At 37.2% G+C, this 19,883-nt stretch overlaps 1 protein-coding gene across 1 annotated transcript in view; it reads right to left on the bottom strand.

The window, feature by feature from the left end:
• Positions 1–19,883, bottom strand: part of A1CF (APOBEC1 complementation factor) — a 75,547-nt gene that overhangs the window by 23,239 nt on the left and 32,425 nt on the right. Inside the window, exons 3-5 of the mRNA XM_037496093.1 lie at positions 11,777–11,911; positions 9,814–9,944; positions 4,083–4,321 (exon numbers count right to left, since the gene is read on the bottom strand). Coding sequence (XP_037351990.1) covers positions 4,083–4,321; positions 9,814–9,944; positions 11,777–11,911 — 505 coding nt within the window. The remainder of the gene's footprint in view (positions 1–4,082; positions 4,322–9,813; positions 9,945–11,776; positions 11,912–19,883) is intronic.

Genomic DNA, 19,883 nt, shown 5'->3' with positions numbered 1-19,883 from the left:
CTGGAACCATGGTGCGTATCCACAGAGCTGAAGATCTATAAAAACTCGAGCAGACAGAAGTGAGAGCTCACCTGGAAAGAGGTGGTTTCCATGAATGTCCTTTCAGAAGTCAGTGGTGCAGAGTAGTTGGGAACATGAGCTTTGATGTCAGAAAAGTTCAGATGTGAGATCACTAACCCTGATTAGGAAACATGAACTTATTCTAAGCCTCAATTATAAAAATTGGTATAATGAAAGCACCTAATTTCTTTCTAATTATTAAGGTTGTTTTGAAGATAAAAAGAGACCATGCATATAAAGGTGTTTATCACTTGAAAGATAATTGTTAATATTCTTTTGATTTTTGTCTATTATCCAGAATGTTTAGTTTCCTCAGAATATGACTCTTTGACTGCAGTAGTTAAGTCTGATTTTTTAAAAAAAATAATCCCCCATGTCCTTTAGAAAAGAGCAGTGTCTTGTAGCTATTTAATAAATGTTTGCATACTGAGTTGTTCCCCAGGTGTCCCTATTTATGCTCCATGCAGGTGAATGTCCAGTGTCCGTTGAGACTTAGCAGAGGGTATCACAAAACTTGGCTGCATAATTGAATCATATGGAAAGTTTAAAATGCTTTCATTTCTTTCATTAGAGGTTGATTTGGGTACTGGTAGTATTTAAAAGCTTCCTCAGGTGGTTCAAATTTGTAGCCCATGATTCACAACTATCAAATTAGATTAGTGATTGCAGGGGCAGTAGCATCTTGGGAACTTGTGATAAGAGCAAATCAGATCTACGGCAGACCTACTGAATCAGGAACTCTGGCGGTGAGGCCCTGCAGTCTGTACTTTAACAAAGCTTCCAAGTGATTCTGAAGTAGGCTAACCACCATTAGAACTTCTTTCCATAAAGTCCTTAGAATGGATCAATAGTCTCCAAGTTAGATGCCCAACTTCCACACACTTCAGTACAGCACTCGTTTTCTCGTGAGAGCTGCCACTGTCAACAGAAGAGGTTTGATGCTGGGGAATCAATATATTACTTCAGACAACAGTTTTCTCTTTGTGTTCAAGCCTGAATCAATTAAGAAGGAAAAGCTTCTTGTGGTCCTTGCTGATCATGTTTCTTAAATATTTCATTCTGTACAAGGCTCCCCAGAGGATTGCCATTACTGAAATCCTTTGTTGCTGTTGAAACTACAGTGAGTGAGATAATAGATGGAGTGTGCACATGAGTCATAGAGCTTAATTTCAGGCCTCAGTAAGAATGAAAGTTTGCTCTGATTGGCTTGTTCACCCTTGTGTCTCATTTTGTTAATCTGCCTTTGAGGGAGGCAATCTGACTATGCTGAGCTGAATGAAACTCAACTCAGTTAAAGCCAACTCAGATGGTCCTAGGCAAGGGGGGGGGTGAGTTTGCTCTGATCATGATAAAGATGAATAGTGAATGGGGAGAATAAGGTAGATTTTCTGTTGCTGGATCCTGAACTATCTTGGGTGGAAGCATCACAACATAGATGAGAATTTCTGAAGCCGAGCTGATCAGCAATGCCCAGTCTAGTCAGTTGACTCAGGTAAAGACAGATGCTCTTTCTGTGGGTCAATGTGCTGTTTTATTTGAAGAAAGAGGAAGCTTATGGGGAGGTCAGGTTCTCCAGGAAAATTGATTGTCTGGACTCTAGAAACTCTTTTCTCCTATTTGGACCCTCTTTCACTGTCATCCTCCCCTGGTTCCCAAAAGAACACATACGTTCATTTTTATAGATAATGAAGGAAGAAAGTGACTAGTATGGACTGAAATAGTGACAGTGTGTTTCTCAAGAAAGTGGCTGAACTGGGGCTTTGTTTTGTTTTTTTAAAGATTTATTTATGCATACAAGAGCTGGGGTACAGGCCAGAGATTCAGGTGTGACAGGATTCACCAGAGACAGAGTGGGGAGCAGAACAGGCAGATTGACTGAAATACACTGCTGAGGGGAGCAGCGGGTGAGACAGGAGAGGTCTGCTGTGCCATGTGGGTCAGCTCCCTGGCCAGGGATCGAACTTGTGCTGCAAAGGCTGCAGATAGCTTCATAGTGCGGCGCTTAACCCCTTTCACCACCAGGGAGGCCCTGAATTGGGGCTTTGAATGCGATTAGTAAGCTGAGGGGGAGGGGTACCCATTCTTAGTAGGGAATACAGCTTTCGGAATAAAAAAGACAGAAATGAGCATGGCATTATCCAGGACATTGAGGAGTTTGTCCTGATAGAAAGGAGAGTTTGTATTGAGAAACAAAGCATAGCAAATATAGTTGTAAAGGACTGGGGCCATGAACAAAAGGCCTTTACTCTATACCTCAAATACAGCAAGGTGTCAGTGAATATTTTTGAACTGATAAGTGAGGGATACCATTTACCCTATTAACATATTCTTAAAATTTGCAAGGATTCTATGAGAGGTCAACATGATACTTGGGAAATATAATCTTATGCTTATGTTTAGGATGGAGTAGGCAGAGGGTGAGGTAGTTCAAAGAAAAGCAAAGCTGGTAGAATAATTAGAAGATAGTGAAAAAAATCTAAGTGTGGGAATACAAATCACTCGACTTTATGATGGATTATGTCCTGTAAACCCATTGTAAGCTGAAATGCATTTATACATCTAACCTAACAAATATCATAGCCTAGTCTAGGTTATGCTCAGTATACTTACATTAACCAACAGTGGGGCAAAATCAAACAACACAAAGTCTGTTTGATAATGAAGTGTTGATTCTCTCATGTATTTCATTGAATACTATATTGCAAGTGAGAAGCAAAATGCCATCATTCAAAATTTAAAGTATTGTTTCTACCAAATGTGTACTGCTTTTGTACCATTGTCAAAAAAAAAAAAACCCATGAATTTGTATCATCTGTTTATGTTTAGGCTATAGTGACATTTCGAGAACAGCGTGGGTGTGAAGGACTATTCAGTAATATATTCATTGATGTTGAACAGTGAGAGGATAACAAAATACTAAGTCCATATCATGGAGAGACTAGGTCTGACTCCAAGAAGATTTTCAGTGATGATGTCACTTATCCTGTGAGTCAAAGGACTTGACCACTGCATAATGAGGAAGTAGTAAATGGAAGCTTCCACTTTAAAAAAAAATCTACCTCTCTTCAATGATTTAGCAGTTTTTGGAGCTATCTCATATTTTTTTCACTTTGTATTGCCTTCATCAAATTTCCCCAAACCCAAAAGCCATCTTCTAATTTCGAAAATTTCTACAGGGCTAATTCTACTATTTGTTTCATTATTAGGAATGTGTACAAGGACAATGTAAATCTACATATTTTTGTTTCGTTATGAGCCTGGTGGCTGTCCCATAATGTTCATGAGAAAGATTTGTTCCAATGTATCTAGCCTGCCATTCTTGAGAGCCTTTGATTTTAATACCTTACTTTCTGTAAGTTCTAGCAACTATTTTAGAATGAATTGAAGACTTTTTCCCAGGTAGATCTGACTGAGGTAGTGTCCTGGTAGAGTTGATGGGTATTGAACACATGGGACCTACCCTGTGGCTGCAGCACCCAACAAAGGTGCCTCCATAGAGAGCTGTTATTTCTATTCCCCAAATTACTCAAGAATTATTAGGCACTAAGGATTCATAATAGACATATAGAACTTAATTGCCATTGGGATAACATAGTACTTATAGATTTATTTCTACATTGTAATGGATAATGTTACTTATTTTAATAAGCCTGATAACAAAACCTATACATGAAAGCAACCATTGATTGATATGTCTAATTCTAAGAAGATTCTTCACTTTAAGAAGATTCTTTGAGGGTTCATTATAGAGTTGCTGTAGTTTGAAGTTCTGGATTTCTTCAGTGCATGTAAATTAGACTGAATGCATATAATAAGTATTTTTCAGAACCAGTCTGTGAAAACTTGTGAGAACCAAATCTATCTGATCTGTGAATAAGAAGGATGAAGAATTAAAAACATAATAAGCAAAACTGGAGTAAGAACAAACAAAATAACATTTGATTTCTTTGCTAAAAGTCATAGCAGCTTGAGGGAGGCAGAATGGAGTGGAAAAGTCTCATGCTTGAGGAGGGGATGCTGACCTGGTAGAAGTTTCCTCCGGGCCATGGCAGCTGCCCTGTGACTCTCATATTCCACAAAGGCAAAGCCTCTGTTTTTTGTTTTATCTGCAGCACTTGGGTAGACGATGACATCAACAACTCCTTCAGTAACCTTTTTCATCTCGGATAAGATTTCTTCTCTCTTTTTTGTTTTTGGGATTCCCCCAACAAACAATCGGCAGTTATCCACACTGGCACAAACCCCTAGGAGACGCCCATTTCTGCAAATAGAGCAGGCATATTGATTGGTGAGAATCCTGGTGGAATTAAGGCTTAAGATAGAATTTGAAGATTGATTTATTTATTTATACAAGCACTGGGTACAGTTAGAAGCATGGGAGAGTGAGAGAATTCACCAGAGACAGAGCAGGGAACAGAACACGCAATCTGACGAAGTACACTGCTGAGGGGAGCAGCGGGCGTGGCAGGAGAGGTCTGCGCGATTAAGATAGAATTTGAAAATGTATGACTCTGAGTCAGAAATGGTCTGCAGATGTGGGATGCTGGTCTTCATGGTGTCTAAAATATTTTTGGAGAGTTGTGGTTGCTTTTGAGCAGTTGAAAGCTATGTCAATATTGGTGTTACATTTTTTAAAAAAGAAAAAAATATTCCATTATTGGAAGCTGAGTAGCATCTGTGATCCTTAGTGTTAGTCTTTACCTCATTCCCCACTCTTGAAGCCTATTTACCTGCCCATATAATGCAGTTTACTGCCCAGCCTTGGAGACATTTAACTTTTCATTTCTGGTGCCCCCTTTCTCTTCAATTTATACAGAGAAACTGTTCTAATATGATTGCTATTAAAGTTAGTTCCTTATACTGGACAGATTTTCAAATATATTCTCATTTGGCCTACAAAGGAGCCTTTGAGATGGGCATATAGGTGTTATTGATGTTTTACAGATCAACTCAAGACACCAAGAAATTTTGTGACTTGCTTATGCTGTTACAGCATGTAAGGGATTAAACTGGCCATCAGATGCTCAGTTCAGTTTTTGTTACTTCAACTGTGCAATGTTGGTATAAACCTCCTAGGCAGAGTGTAGATTGATGAAACTTGTTTAAAAATTGGTTGCAAAATGTATCAAAAGGTTTAACATGCATAACCTTTCATCAAATAATATTCCTTCTGGAAAGTCACTTTAGGAAATACAGATGAGCACCAACATTTTTTAATCATAGTCTTTGCTATGATTTAAAATGGTCCCCAAATTGGAAATGAGCAAAATATTCCACTGTACAGGAATAGTATAATGTATCTCAACTGAAAGGATATCAACCTTAGGACTGAATATTTTCATGTTCTATACTGTAGAGTTTGTTATCCCTGCCCATGAAATGCCAAATGATAGACATCTTTCTAAATATTCCAGAGTGTATGATAATTGCGTTTGCTTGAAAATCATGAGGCATTCATACCATAGCATGCTCTGCAGTCATGAAACAGTAATCTAGAAGAATAAGTACTGGCTAAAAAACAGCTTACAATAAGCTTTTTTAGAAAAAGGCTATAAAATAAGTATGTGAGATCATTTTGTTTAAAAATATATTAAAAACGTGAAAAAGAATGAAAATTCAGCATAATGATTATCTTCAGGCAATAGAATGATTTTAACTTTTAATACTTTGTGTTTAGGGCTTTTTGTTTTGTGCTGTAATGGCTTTTGTAATAACACAAAGTTATTAAAAATGGGTGAAGGTCTTTTAACTGCAACTGCTCATTCATCGTGAATAAAAGTACTCAGTCAGGTGAGTGGAGTGTTTGTGCTGATTTGTTGAAACTAGTAACTCCCAGTTGTGTTGAGCATTCTGACCAGGATAGGGCCACTATCCTAGTGATCTTGCTTTTCTAAAGAACCAAGGTCCATGCATCAGAACTGAGACAGGTGCATCTCAGCCTGGTGAACACTGACCTTGGGACGTGCTTTTATTTGGGAAGGGAGGTCTGATAAAGTGGTCCTTCAGGTTTTTTAATTTAAACTTCACTTAAAATAAACCCCTTCCATCCCCAAACATTAGTTATTTGAAATTATATTATTTTTCATAATTAGGGTCCCTGTCAGATATGAATTACTATCAGAGGAATCGTAGAGTCTCCATTTCCTATTTTTAAATCTGTGTGGTTTGTCAGGCACCTTTCCAGAATTGCTTGGAGACAAAGAGCCATCTCTTAAAAGATGAAAGCATGACTTGAATGTCTCCAGAAACCAGGCATTTAGATGCTGTTCAGTGAATATTTGATGCTGAGAAGGATGATATGACAATTGTGGGGCTTTTCCATATAAGAACCATATTTGAGAAATAGTGGCTAAAAACAAATCAAGGTTTAAGCTCTTCTCTACATGAAAGACTCTCTCTCTCTGGCAGAACTGATTCAGGGCAGAGTGGAAATAGGTGAGGTTAGTCTGGGATGTCTATTCTGCTCTTGCTTATTCCATATATCCTACCCTCAAATTTTTAAGTAATTCTGTGTCTTCTCTGTACTTATGACATCCAGCCTAACATTTGACTGCATTTCATCCACCAACTTTCTCTCCGCAAATGCTTTGTCATACTTCTCTTTCCACCCTTCTCCTTCCATCATTACCACCATAGCCATCAGCAAGCATGAAGGGTATCTGTAACATGTCAGACACTGAGTTTTGTGTGCATTTTTCGATTTATTTTTCATATTACCTCATGGGGAAGGCATGTTTTTACCTTAATTTGATAGATGTAAACACCGAAATTTCACAGAGGATACTGTTACATATCTGTGATAGATGGATTATATTCATTATACCCTATCCATTTGCAAAGAGTGTTGACAGGCCCCCATGGGTAACAATGTGTTAAGTAAACAACTATAGTAAGCCCTTTTGATTCCCAACATAGGCAATTCTATATCCATCTCAACAACCATTTTGGGAATAATCCTTACTGTTAAAATGTTCAGATTCCATGAAATGCAAAAAATGGAGAATCTTCCACCCCTTGAAACAATACAACTGTAATATAAACAGCTTTGTTAAAATATAGCATTGTGTAGCTCTTTCAGAACATCTCTGTGTGATCAAGTACTACTAACATAAGTCATACTGAAAGAAGCCAACGGATTTGTCCAAAGAAACCTGTGCTAGACCTCAGATCTCCTGATTCCCATGCCAAACAATCCTCCACATACCAGACTGAGCTCTTTTGGGGTCCATGGAGGCATGTGTGGAAGGGGAGTCTCCTTTATATTTTCTCCAAGACTCTGTTCCAGAATCCAGCATTGGAACTGAATAGCCATTCAGTAATATTAGTTGTTGCCAAATCCAACTGATCTTTTTATGGCTAAGGGGTTCAAGAAAAATGCCTCAGTAATTGACTGATTTACAGAATTATCATGTATATTTATTGAATATTTTGTGTTCATATGATATAAAAGAAAAATTAATGATGGTAGGTAACTACCATCTACTACTTTTTCTGTATTCATCAAATTAAACATTCCATTAATCTTAAGGTACATTTCTATTGTAAGAAGGAAATAAGCTTAAAAATCTGCATTTTGGGGCCTCTCCTGGTGGTGCAGCAGTTAAGTGCTGGGCTACAAAGCTGCCTGCAGCCTCTGCAGCACCGGTTTGATCCCCAGCCACTGGCGAGGGTCCCACATGGTGCACAGACCTCTTCTGCTGCGCCCACTGCTTCCCTCAGCATTGTACTTCAGTCCTTCTGCCTGTTCTGCTCCCTGCTCTGGCTCTGGTGAATTCTCTCACCCTCCCGCGCTTCTGACTGTACCCAGTGCTTGTATAAATAAATAAATAAATCTTTAAAAAAAAACCCTGCATTTTATGATTGATAAAATGTGCTAATATAAGAAGTCTATCATTTGTTGACCTATCGATACATTCTAAGTACTGGGCTATATATTTTAAAATCTTTCTAATATCACCACATAAAACCTATGAAATAAGTATCCCCACTTCGTAGATGAGGAAATTGAGGATAAAGAGGCTCAGAGAGATTAAATTACTTGATGGCACTTGAATGAGGCCTGTTTGACCCCAAAACCTATTGCTTCTTAATTCTAGAGCTGATTTCTCTTCCAGATGACACAGTTGCGGCTTCCTTTAAGAAAGGATCTATGACATTTCCTTCTCCATGTGAGGGTTTTAGAACTCAGAAAATTTCATGAAGTTCCAGTTTACAAAATTCAGTTGTTGATTGCATAGGGCAGTTCTGTCCTGGAACCCTCCCCCACTACCATGGCTTTAAATATGATCTATGTTTGTTTAATATTTTGCTAAACACATTTATATTTTTTTTTTGAGATTTTTTTTTTTTTATATATATTTTTTATTTATTTATTTATACAATCACTGGGTACAGTCAGAAGCGCAGGAGGGTGAGAGAATTCACCAGAGCCAGAGCGGGGAGCAGAGCAGGCAGAAGGACAGAAGTACACTGCTGAGGGGAGCAGCGGGCGGCAGGAGAGGTCTGCGCGCCATGTGGGACCCTCCCCCAGTGGCCGGGGAGCAGCCGGGAATCGAACCAGCGCTGCAGAGGCTGCGGGCAGCCTCACAACCCAGCGCTCAACTGCTGCGCCACCAGGGAGGCCCTAAACACATTTATATTTATATTATATTCTCCCCTGACTGATGTCTTCAACATCTTGGCTGCGGTGTCTAATGTGCATCTCAAATGTAAATTGCCCCAAACAGAGGCATCTGTTTCCTGCTGTTCTCCAACAATATCACATCCATCTGCTTGTATAATAAATACCCTCGGTTTCCACCCAGAATGCTAAATTGACTCATACTCTAAATCCAATATTAAACTTCTCTTTCATGTTTTCTCTTACTTAAAAAAATCCAATATTTAGCCAATCTTGTTTATTCAAACTTTAAAATATATCCCAAATCTGACCCTTTTTCACCACCTTCACCACTAACCTCCTGGTCCAAACACCATCTTCTTTTGTCTGGATCAATACTACAGCAGCAGCGTTCTAAATGCCTTCCCCCTGCCAATCCTTAGTCTGCTCTACTTCATTCCTCATCCAGAAGCCTCGGTAACATTATAAAATACACAAATCCAATGAAAAATCCTCCTAAGAATTTTCCCATTTTTATTATAATAAAATCCAAGTTCTCAATCATGGTGTCAAAGACTCTCCCACTCAGTTGCCTTCAACTCTCCTCTCTTTCCAACCCATTCGGGTTGACTTTCTATTCCTCTCCCACATCAACTTTGTTCTCATTTTGGGACCTTTACACTTGCTGTTATTCCTTTCTCTGAAATAATCTTCTTCCAGGTTAGATGGTCATGCCTGACTCTTTTCAAGTCTCAGGCCAAATTTAACTTTTCCAGAATGTTTTCTTAAATACACCATGTCAGAGTAGCCACCTCTTCACCCAGCTTTGTACCATTTCCTGGTCTTATTTTTTCATGTTGTTTTAAATAATCTTATGTATCCATTTGTTCACTATGAGAATAGAAAAATATACCTTGTTACTGCCAGTATTTTGAATGGTGCCCATCACATATTTATGCAATGGATCAATTAATGTATTTTTTTAGTTTGGTGCTATATATATTAATATTAAATAATATTTCATTAAATTGGCTTTCACCAAGGAAAAGAACCTTTTCTGGTTTGACTATTTTTGTACACACTATATTAGATAAACTTGTTAGAAGAACAGATACAGGTGCATTGTCTGATAATCTAAAGGAGGTGGTTCTTACCTAATTTCATAATTATTTAGTTGCTTGATTGCATTCTTGGCTTCCTGTTTAGTGGAGAATGTTACAAATGCATATCCTCTATTGTTGCCATTAAAATCCATCATCATTCTCATTTCATAAATTTTACCAATCTAAAAGTGATAGAAAAAGAAAAAATTCATATTTATATATTTACGCTCCCAAAGGAATGCATGAGGGCAGGCATACACATGCACACACACACATACATGCGCACACATACTCACACATTCATGCCTCGTACACACAAACACACAGTGTTTTCTGAAGTCTGTCTTTGTTGCATTTGGCATTTGCATCCTAGGTGGAATGGTTTGCATATATTCTTGCTGGGTTCAGATCCATTGCCTGATTTCAAAAGTCAAGTGAAGAAAATGTGTATATACTAGTGGCATGTCAGCCTGAGGTCCCAACAGGTTTTTGACAGAGCAAATGAGCTCATATTACACAGTTATCTGGGGAAGTATACAATGTCTTAGGGACTTAAAAACACATTTATCAATCTTTGCCCTCAGCACTAATCTCTGAAGTCTCCAATTTTACGTTTACATGATCATATTCTACACTGATAAGTTTAAAGACCATGCATACTCGTTTGGAACCTTTTTAACTGACTCCTTACTTGTCTTTTCATCCTATTATAATGTCAAGGTAAACACAGAAGATGTGTTTCAGGGGCTGACCAGAGAAGCCCCTTTGTTTTCTCAGTCTGTTGCTGAAGTTTGATGCTTGTCTTAATACAGCGGACCCAGGACCAGACCCTCCTTAATAGTTGGGGACTCTATCCTTCTGACTAGATCCCTTCTGCTTTGCTTATATACCACTCCTGACCCTGATGTTCTCTGAAATTCTAGATTCAGCAATTTAGTATTGCTGGCTGCTGTAAGGGTAACACAAATATATATGGGGCGGGAAGAGGAGGCATTGTTAAGCATATGCTCTTATCTCAGTGGTCGGTGACCCCTGGCTCAGCCTCCCTCCAGGTTACCCTGCCCCAAGGTACTCAGTGATGGATACCTATTCTTTTCTGTGCTCATTTGGAAAGAATTTCAGCATTTTTCATTTCCGTGTTTCAGACTTATCTTGATGCCCTTTTTTAGGTTCAGTATATAAGACTCTTACAGGATTGAGTCCTCATAATTTATTTGTCCACATACCAAATAGGTTTGTAATATAAAATTAGAGTAGCATGAATCTAAGGCTGAGTTATAGACACACACCTGATTATGGCATTAACAGAAGGAAATAGCTAACCTCTCATTTTTAATAAAATTTCTAGGAATGTGGTTTTTTCCAACAACACTTGGTAAATTATTGAAAATAAAATTTTATTTTGTATTCTCCCTTTAAATCCAGGTTTAGTAACAAAGTAACATTGGGAGTTAAAATTCATGAAATTTATTCCTTCTTTATATAATGATTTTGAGAAGCCTTGATATCAGTCTTGTTGATGCTTCAGGGCAGATAAGAAATTGAAACTTGTAGGAAAAAATCTCATTTTGGATTAATATATGGGCACACATTTGAGTCATGACAAATATACATTCTTTTAATGTGAAAGTGTTACTCTTCATAAAACCATATTAAAATGTCAAGTGGGGCCAATAGGTTATTATAGATGTTACAGTGTTATGCTGGGTTGACAGACACATTGAGTTTGCACTGAGATAGCGCTGCTAGCTGTGATCAGGGATGGAGACATTCAAAAGTCATCAGCAGTGATAGTTCCAAGTGTTAGTAACAGAACAAAAAGCTAAGTCAAGGAGTGACAATAAGAGAAAATTCACTGACAGCTGGAAGGTTATAACTTTGTCTCTAATTGAGGAATGGCACCAGTAATGGTGAGAAACCATCTCTGACAACAGAGAATGAGATTGAAAGCAAAGTGAAGGAGTAGTAATTTTCTCTTGAAAGATAAAGAAGCATATACTACATTTGGACCTACTTTTTCACATAACGGTATAAGTTCATCTTCAAAAAGGTCTCGGGGAAGTTTTCCAATAAAAATTTCACAGCCCCTTTCTGGCGGCGCAGCATCCCAGCCAGGTGGCGGGCCACCGTATTTTCTCTGTCCATTTTCCTGCAAATCCAGAGTGAGTTGTATGAGGGAGAGAAGAAAACAAAAGAATCTTTAGTTTGAGTTCCTCAATTATTTTTCAGTCATTTCACAATAAGAACTGTAGTTATCATTGACAAGTGGATTCATTGCATGATAGAAATAAAAGTCATTTTAATGTATATTTTAATAGCTTCCTCTGTTCCTTGACTTGCTTGAGATAAGCATTGCAAAAACTCAGGAAGTGCTGGGCAAAGATAGCGGGTTATTGTATATTGTGTTGTCATTCAAAATCACCAATGCCTGATAATTAAAGGATCTGACTATAATTTGAATCCGGGACTCTGATTTCATGTTGAAAGCTATGTGGTGTGAGAGTAAGAATTCTGCAACTTCTGTTTGTGGGGAACACTGCTGTTCTTAGAATTAATTCCTGCTTTTTTTCCTTTGTTCTAACAAACCTTTGTAAAATTCAATATGTTTTGGGAAGAGTGGCATTGGTGTCATCTAACCTGGTGTCTTTATTTTTCTAGAGTTTAAAGAACTGAAAGGAACTTCAGGGAACCAAAGTGACATATAGATCTAATCCATTTCTAGTGATCTATGACAGTTGATTTGCTGGGGAAAGGTAAATTCACTTTCCACTTGGACAAAGCCAGAGAGCTCTTTATATTTTGTTATGTTTGGGGGGGATAGGAAAATATAAGGAACTAAAATTCTGTATTCATCACTCTCTCTACAACTAATGATTTTAAAAAGTTTTATACTATGAAATGGTATATGTTAGTAGCAAAATATAGGTAAAAATAAAAATTCCCCAATATATTAGCCTATCCATCAGTATAAGTAGTTGCTGTTAAAAGTTTGCCCTTCCAAATATTTTCCCAAGGATACTTTTTCTTAAATGCCCATTTAAAAATATGGTTTTGTAAATAGTGACTTATAATCTAAGTAAAACAGTTGCTGGTTTCACTGTTAAATCTTTATATGTGTCAAGTGTAGTGTTTGCCAATTATTTTGTAAGTATTAGTACAAAAACTATTGTTTAACAGTGATTTAAAAGATGTTTGTGCTTAGAACCATTTTATATTCCTAGTGTTTTATATCTTGCTGATAAGTCAGAGGAGTATTCTGATTACTTTTTGCTCCAAACAACAGGTCAGGTTTTTTTTTTTCTTATTAAGTATTTAAATATTTGTCTCAAAGTTTTCTTTTTTTTCTTGCCCTCTTATAGGATTATCCAGTAACAAAACTTTGGTATTGCTAAGAAATATGAGAAATAGAATGCTATATACTTACAGAAAATGGTCCTTAAGAACTCAAAAAGCTATATCGTAACCAAGAATTTCCTAAAATATTTAATATGATATTTTCAGAGACATAGTAAATGCTTTATTTATTTATTTGCTAGCAAATACCTATATAGCACTTTACTACATGGCGGGCAATGTTCTAATTCTCAAACAACATCATGGGATAATTGCTATCCCTATTTTACAAAAGACATCAAAGTCCAGAGAGGGTAAGTAACTTTCTGAGGTCACGTAATTGGGGAGTAGAGAAGTCAGGATTTGAATCCAAGCCTTCTGGTTTCAGAGACCATCAGCTTAGTCCCTGCATTTTGTTGCTTTGTAATATGGAAGCATAATCACCTATAATAGGTTTATATATTTAAATGCCTATTTATGAAAAATAAAAATAATTTTCTTGACATTAAATTGCAAACTCTGTTGCACTTAAAATCCTTTCCAATTTCCAATCATTTTGTTACACAAAATTTTGAGGAAAACATACTTTTATTATACACAGAGAGACATATTTGTATCCCCAAATGACAACCCAACTCCCTGGGTTAACTTTCACAATTGTGGTTGATGATGATTCCGCTAGGTCATTTCTGTAACTTAAATGTACATAGATTTACTACCCAATGAATAAGTAGAAGAAATGCCATGTAAATTTGGTAGTATTTTTATTCTTCAGTTTGAGGAAGCCAAATTTTCATCCCATAAAAATATAGTGGCTGTTCCAGGATTTTTGATTTGATAAGATTTGTCTGATAGTTTGGAAACAACCCACAGATTGACCTTTTAAAGTCCTTTCAGCTTTCTTATTATATTTGCTGAAGATATCATCAGACTTCTTAGTTCATATCATATGCAAAGGAGTATTGGTCTGCTTCTGAGCTAAAATAATTGGGCAGCAAAACTTCTTGTCTTTCTGTGGTTTCTCTGAACACTTGAAAAATTCCCCAAGAGTATTCTTGGGCATTAGGAACCATCTGATTGGTTCAGAGATGCTATGAAGTTCACACACACTGGGGAGCTTTGCTCTGTGAACCACCCACTGGGCTTGGAATGCACTAGTGGTGAAAGTCCAGGCCAATTTAAGACAGGCACCGACATTAGTCACAGGGTTAGAATCACTGTCCATTACTCAGAAAGGACAGTTGGGAACTGGATTGCTGGTATTTTCAGCACTATTTTTTTTTTTTTTCCTACTAGTTTTTTATTTTATTTATTTATTTATTTTTTAATAGAGGCATGTTTTTATTTATTTATTTGTTCGTTTGTTTGCTTGTTTGTTTATACATGCACTGGGTACAGTCAGAAGTGCGGGAGGGTGAGAGAATTCACCAGAGCCAGAGCAGGGAGCAGAGCAGGCAGAAGGACCGAAGTACACTGCTGAGGGGAGCAGCGGGCGGCAGGAGAGGTCTGCGCGCCATGTGGGACCCTCCTCAGGTGGCCGGGGAGCAGCCGGGGATCGAACCGGTGCTGCAGAGGCCGCGGGCAGCTTCGCAACCCAGCGCTCAACCGCTGCGCCACCTGGGAGGCCCTTCAGCACTATTTTTATAGTTGAGGAGTTTAAAATAGATAAAACCCAGTTGTAACTCCTCCAAGCTGATGTCCTTCTCATGAGATGCATTCCCCCAAGCAGCGTAAGTGTATTTATAGTCCAGACTTTTGTTTTCCATGAGAGAATGTTCACTAAAATCTGGGGTCTATTAGTTTTACAATCAAAAACTTAGAAATCATTACTCTCTCTGTTCACACATAAATAGGTCAAAAACCTTCAATTCTTTAAATTAAGAATTGCATACCTAGTTCTAACTGTAAATCCAATGTGTTTATTTAAATATTGGATGCTAAAACTATCTGGTAACTCAGTTTATATGTTAGGGTATTTGGAAGTTCCTTCTGTGACAGATACAGTAAGCCTTTTATGATGGAACTGTAGAGTCTTTAAGGGATTGTGTATACTGTCTGCCTGACTTCAGGTAATATTATACAAGCTTCAATAAATCATTCTAAGCAATATATTTTAGCATGAATAAATATGGACTGAGTTCATTTTGACAATCATGCATCTGAACTTTCATATATCTGGAGAATTGGACAAAACTATGGGTATTAAAAATGCCAGGTATTTGCTTTTCTAGTCTCCCTTGTAGCTGGGACAGTGTGATTATAACAAGAAACTGAGTTCTGGTATAGAAATTGCAATGTGAAATTAGCAGATTATGATGGTGGATACACGTTCTAATCATTTCTGATGTGTGCTGTGTATTGGGATTCATTCCCTAAAAACTTAAATCTGATTATCCAAATCCAAAGTTTTTGTGAGCCAGTACCCTTTTAATAAACACCCTTTCTTCTTTATCAATCAGGGTTAACTTGTGTTACTTTTGCATATTATTAGCAGCAGCACAAAACTAAAACAGCAGGCAGCCCTAATTATCAGGTACTATGTTGAAAGTTTACATGTGCTAACTCATTTAATCTCAACAAATCTATGAGGATGATACTGCTATCACTTCCCTTTTACAGATGAGGAAACCAAAGCACAGAGTTTACCCAAAGTCATATAACAACTAAGTGACAAGGACATGATTTGACTTCTGAGGCCATGTTTGTAGTCACAATATTATTTTTCTGTTTTTTTTTTTTTAATAAAGGCAATATGGCTCATTACACACATGAGTAAACTGAGTCAAGATATTATGTGACTTACTGAAAATCACACCGGTTTAATTTATTTCAGAAACAGTAGACTAAAGGTCCTTGATTTGGTAAATTGCATGGCATATATACTATTCAAAAGTCTTGGTGACTTTTCTTCTCAGATTTATCAATCTCTTCATTCTTCATGTTATATATGTTATACCTAGTTTCTTGTTCAGCTTTACCAAACATGGAGACCAGATGATTTGTTGTTTCCCATAAATGAGCACATTCATAAACTGGAAAAATATTAACTAATTAACCCTCATTCCATCTTTTTTTTTTAATTCTGAGTAATAATTTCAATTCCTTTATGTTCCAATTCTGTGATCATTTTTATGGTTCTCTTGGTCTTTTGTTTTTTTCTTGCCAAGAGTGGAGACATTGTGTACATTCCTTAACTAAACTATTTTAATGTGTTCTCCTATTCCTTTTTCAATTGACTGTATTAATTTCTACTCTTGGGTGATACCCATGATTGATGGCATCTTTTAACCTCATAAGCATGCCAGTCACCAGACCCCTCCCCAGAGCATTGGTTCTAGGGTCAAATCCTTTGGACATTTCTTATTGTTAATGCTATTACATTAAAAAAAAAAATTTCTGGACTGTATCCATTGCATTTCATGAATTATTTTCCCAATTATTGATTTTTGAGATTGAATAGAAATCTTGACTGGCCATTATTTCATTTACTTTCTGTGTATATACCAACTGTACATGGGGTTCAAGGAAGATCTATAGGATTTTAAAAACAGTTTGAAAAGATGCCTCTTAGATATGTTTTTCGATAGATTTGAAAAAACAAATCTAATAGTATATGTAGAGGAATCCTCAAAGATATGAGACTCCTTACATGCAATTTACCTTTAGTCTGTTTATGGAATTTTTGACAGACAGCATATAAGGAATATATGTAGGGAGATATGCTAAAAGAAATCAACACGTAGGAGAAAGATACATACTGTAAAATTTCACTCATGTGGAATATGAAGAAACAAAACAAAGGAACAGATAAAACTAACCTCTAGAAATTGGACTGTAGAATTTAATAGGAAGCAAAAGCAGGAGGGGCCCTGACTGACCATAGTGGGGGGTAATAAGTGCTTTGGTGGTGGGTGTGGTGTGGTAATACACATCTGAAGAGGTATGAACCTATATCTTTAAATCATACACAGTGTTGTAAACCAATATTATCTCAATAAAAATAATACAATTAAAAATAAATTATAGCTCTTTAAAATTGTATGATATGGTTCTCCCATTAAAAAACAAATGTTAGAATATTAGGAGTTATATTCCTGTATCACATTGGAAGGCTGACTATTGAAGACCTATTTCCTAGGAAGGTTATCCTAATTCAATTCAATTTATTAGTTGTCTTTTGGAGGATGAATTAATTTATGTTATTAAATGATGCATTTAAAATATTTAAAATTTTTTTTTTCTTTTTTCAAAGATTTATTTTTATTTATACATATAAGAACTGGGGTGCAGGCCAGAGGTATGGGGGGAGGGGTGGTACAGTGAGAGGATTCACCAAAGACCAAATGGAGAGCAGAACAGGCAGATCTACTGAAACACACTGCTGAGGGGAGCAGCCGGCGAGAGAGGACAGGTCTGCTGCGCCATGTGGATTAGCTCCCTGGCCTGGGATTGAACTCATGCTGCAGTGGCTGGTGATAGCTTGATAGCACTGATTTTAACCCCTGCACCACCAGGCAGCAGGCCTAATTCTTAAAATCTTATTTCTCTCTACCAGTGGCACTTTTTATTATTTAGAAAATTTTATACTCTTTCTCAAAAAAACATGAATCCTTTTGGTCTGTTTTGTTTTGGTGGAACAGGAAGTAAAAAAGATGAAGAAAAAGAACTGGAAGAGTAGTTGATTCTCTTCAATTGTATGTTAAAAGTGAAATGTTAATAATTTTTGTTTTCAGAAGCAGAATTGACACATTCCTCTGATTCCCTTATGGGAATAGTAAGTAAATTATGTCTTGCTGTCAGGAGGAAAGTTAGCACCCAAATATCAACCAAAACAAACAACAAAAAAATAGGGATACCCAATCTGGGTTTTGAAACTTTGAGCCTTTCCTGTAAGTAATTGACTTGCTATTAAAATAATTTCATTCATTCCAGACTTTTGCAATTTTGAGGTATGGAATTATATGACTGCCAGTCATTAAACTTTCATCTCTCACCTTCAAACCCCTTTTATATATCCCACTTTGTGGTACAGTACTGGAACCCTATAAATCATATTTTTGCTTTTCTAGCTCCCTCCAGTTCTATATGGCAAACTGCCCTTTAGGAATTTAATATCCCAATATTTTAAATATTCAAAAACAAATTATTTAAGAATAACATATTTTGTGAAGTTTTTTCTAATGTAAATTTTTAGTGAACTCAATGGGAATATCAAGATGATCACACAAAATTAGAAATCAAAAAATATTCTCTGAACCTGTGTTTCTACTCTAAAAGAAAAGTAAAATGCTGATTAGCTTCTGAGAGTCTCTGCAGTCTCTGATGTTCACATTTTGCAACAAAGTTAACATGATGGACACAAAATCTTTATTATTTTTTAAATTATTTATTTTTAATATATTTTATTTTTGTGTAGAAGAACTGGGATGTAGGCCAGAGGTGTGGGGATGACAAGTTTCACCAGAGACAGAATGGGGAGCAGAACAGGCTGATTGACTGAAATACACTGCTAAGGGAAGGGTGGGCGAGACAGGAGAGGTCTGCTGTGCTATATGTGGGCTAGCTCCCTGGCCTGGGATAAAATTCAGGCCTTAGCGGTAGGCCTTCACAGTGATAGCGCTGAGACTTAACCCCTAGGTCACCAGGAGGCCCCCTACATTTATTATTTTGATGGCAGGATTTTGTGTGATCATATTCACCTTGGCTCTGAGTATGTTTTTTTTTTTTTTTTTGGTGAGACCCTCGCCGGCGGCTGGGGAATGAACCGGCGCTGCAGAGGCTGTGGACAGCCTCGCAGCCCCCTGCTCAACAAGCTGCACCACCAGGGGAGGCCCTCTCAGTATGTGTTATAACACACTGCTCCAATCTATAAAACCTCTAAATTCCATTCAAGAAATAACAAGGCCAGAGTTTTGGTGATTCCATTATCCATTTTGGGTTTTTGTCCTTGTGGGATGTGAAATTTATTCAATAGGCCAATCCAAGTTTTTATTTACTTATAGGTTCAGTTTGCCTTTTTGAATTGATTAATATGACATTTGGAAATCTGGTTAAATATTACGAATCTATATGCGATTAAAGACATTTGTTCAGGCCTCCCCAGTGGCGCAGTGGGTTGAGCACAGTGCTGTGAAGCTGTCCGTAGCCTCTGCAGCGCAGGTTTGATTCCCGGCCTGCCAGGGAGAAACCCACATAGCGCGGCAGACCTCTCCTTTCTCGCACACTGCTCTCCTCAGCAGTGTATTTCAGTCAGTCTGCCTGTTCTGTTCCTCGCTCTGTCTCTGGTGAATTCTCTCACCTTCCCGCACCTCTGACTGTACCCTAGTTCTTGTATAAATAACTAAATCTTAAAAAAAAGAAAAAGACATTTGTTCAGTACAGATAAAGAACATTTGGTTTGGGTAACTGCGTTTCTGCTCTTCCCTAATTGACAAGTAGAATTCCACCTAACACATTTGTTTTTATGTCAGGTATATATGTTTTATACAGTGAGAAATTTTTTACAGTAATTATTCTCCTTTTCTCAGTGGTATGAATTTTAATTTCTGACTAGCTAAGGGTAAAGCACTAATTCTTTTTGACTTTAAACTCTTTATTTAATTAGGGAAAAGGGTGAAATAGGTCTTTTCAGAATGTTAGGATACTTACAAAAGAGATCCTGATTTTGACACTATATTTAAATGTGGGGATATGTTCACAGATGTTTTGTGAGTTAGTCAGTAGGCCCTTGAAGTGAATGTGATAGAGACTTTTTTAAAATCAGTGGTGGGTGTGATGTGGTAACACAC

Source organism: Talpa occidentalis, unplaced genomic scaffold (genome assembly GCF_014898055.3).
Source record: "Talpa occidentalis isolate TD23 unplaced genomic scaffold, MPIMG_talOcc4v2.1 talOcc4.8, whole genome shotgun sequence".
Lineage (NCBI taxonomy): Eukaryota > Metazoa > Chordata > Mammalia > Eulipotyphla > Talpidae > Talpa > Talpa occidentalis.
Note: the sequence above shows the minus strand (reverse complement) of the source record. Positions and strands in the feature narration are given on the sequence as shown.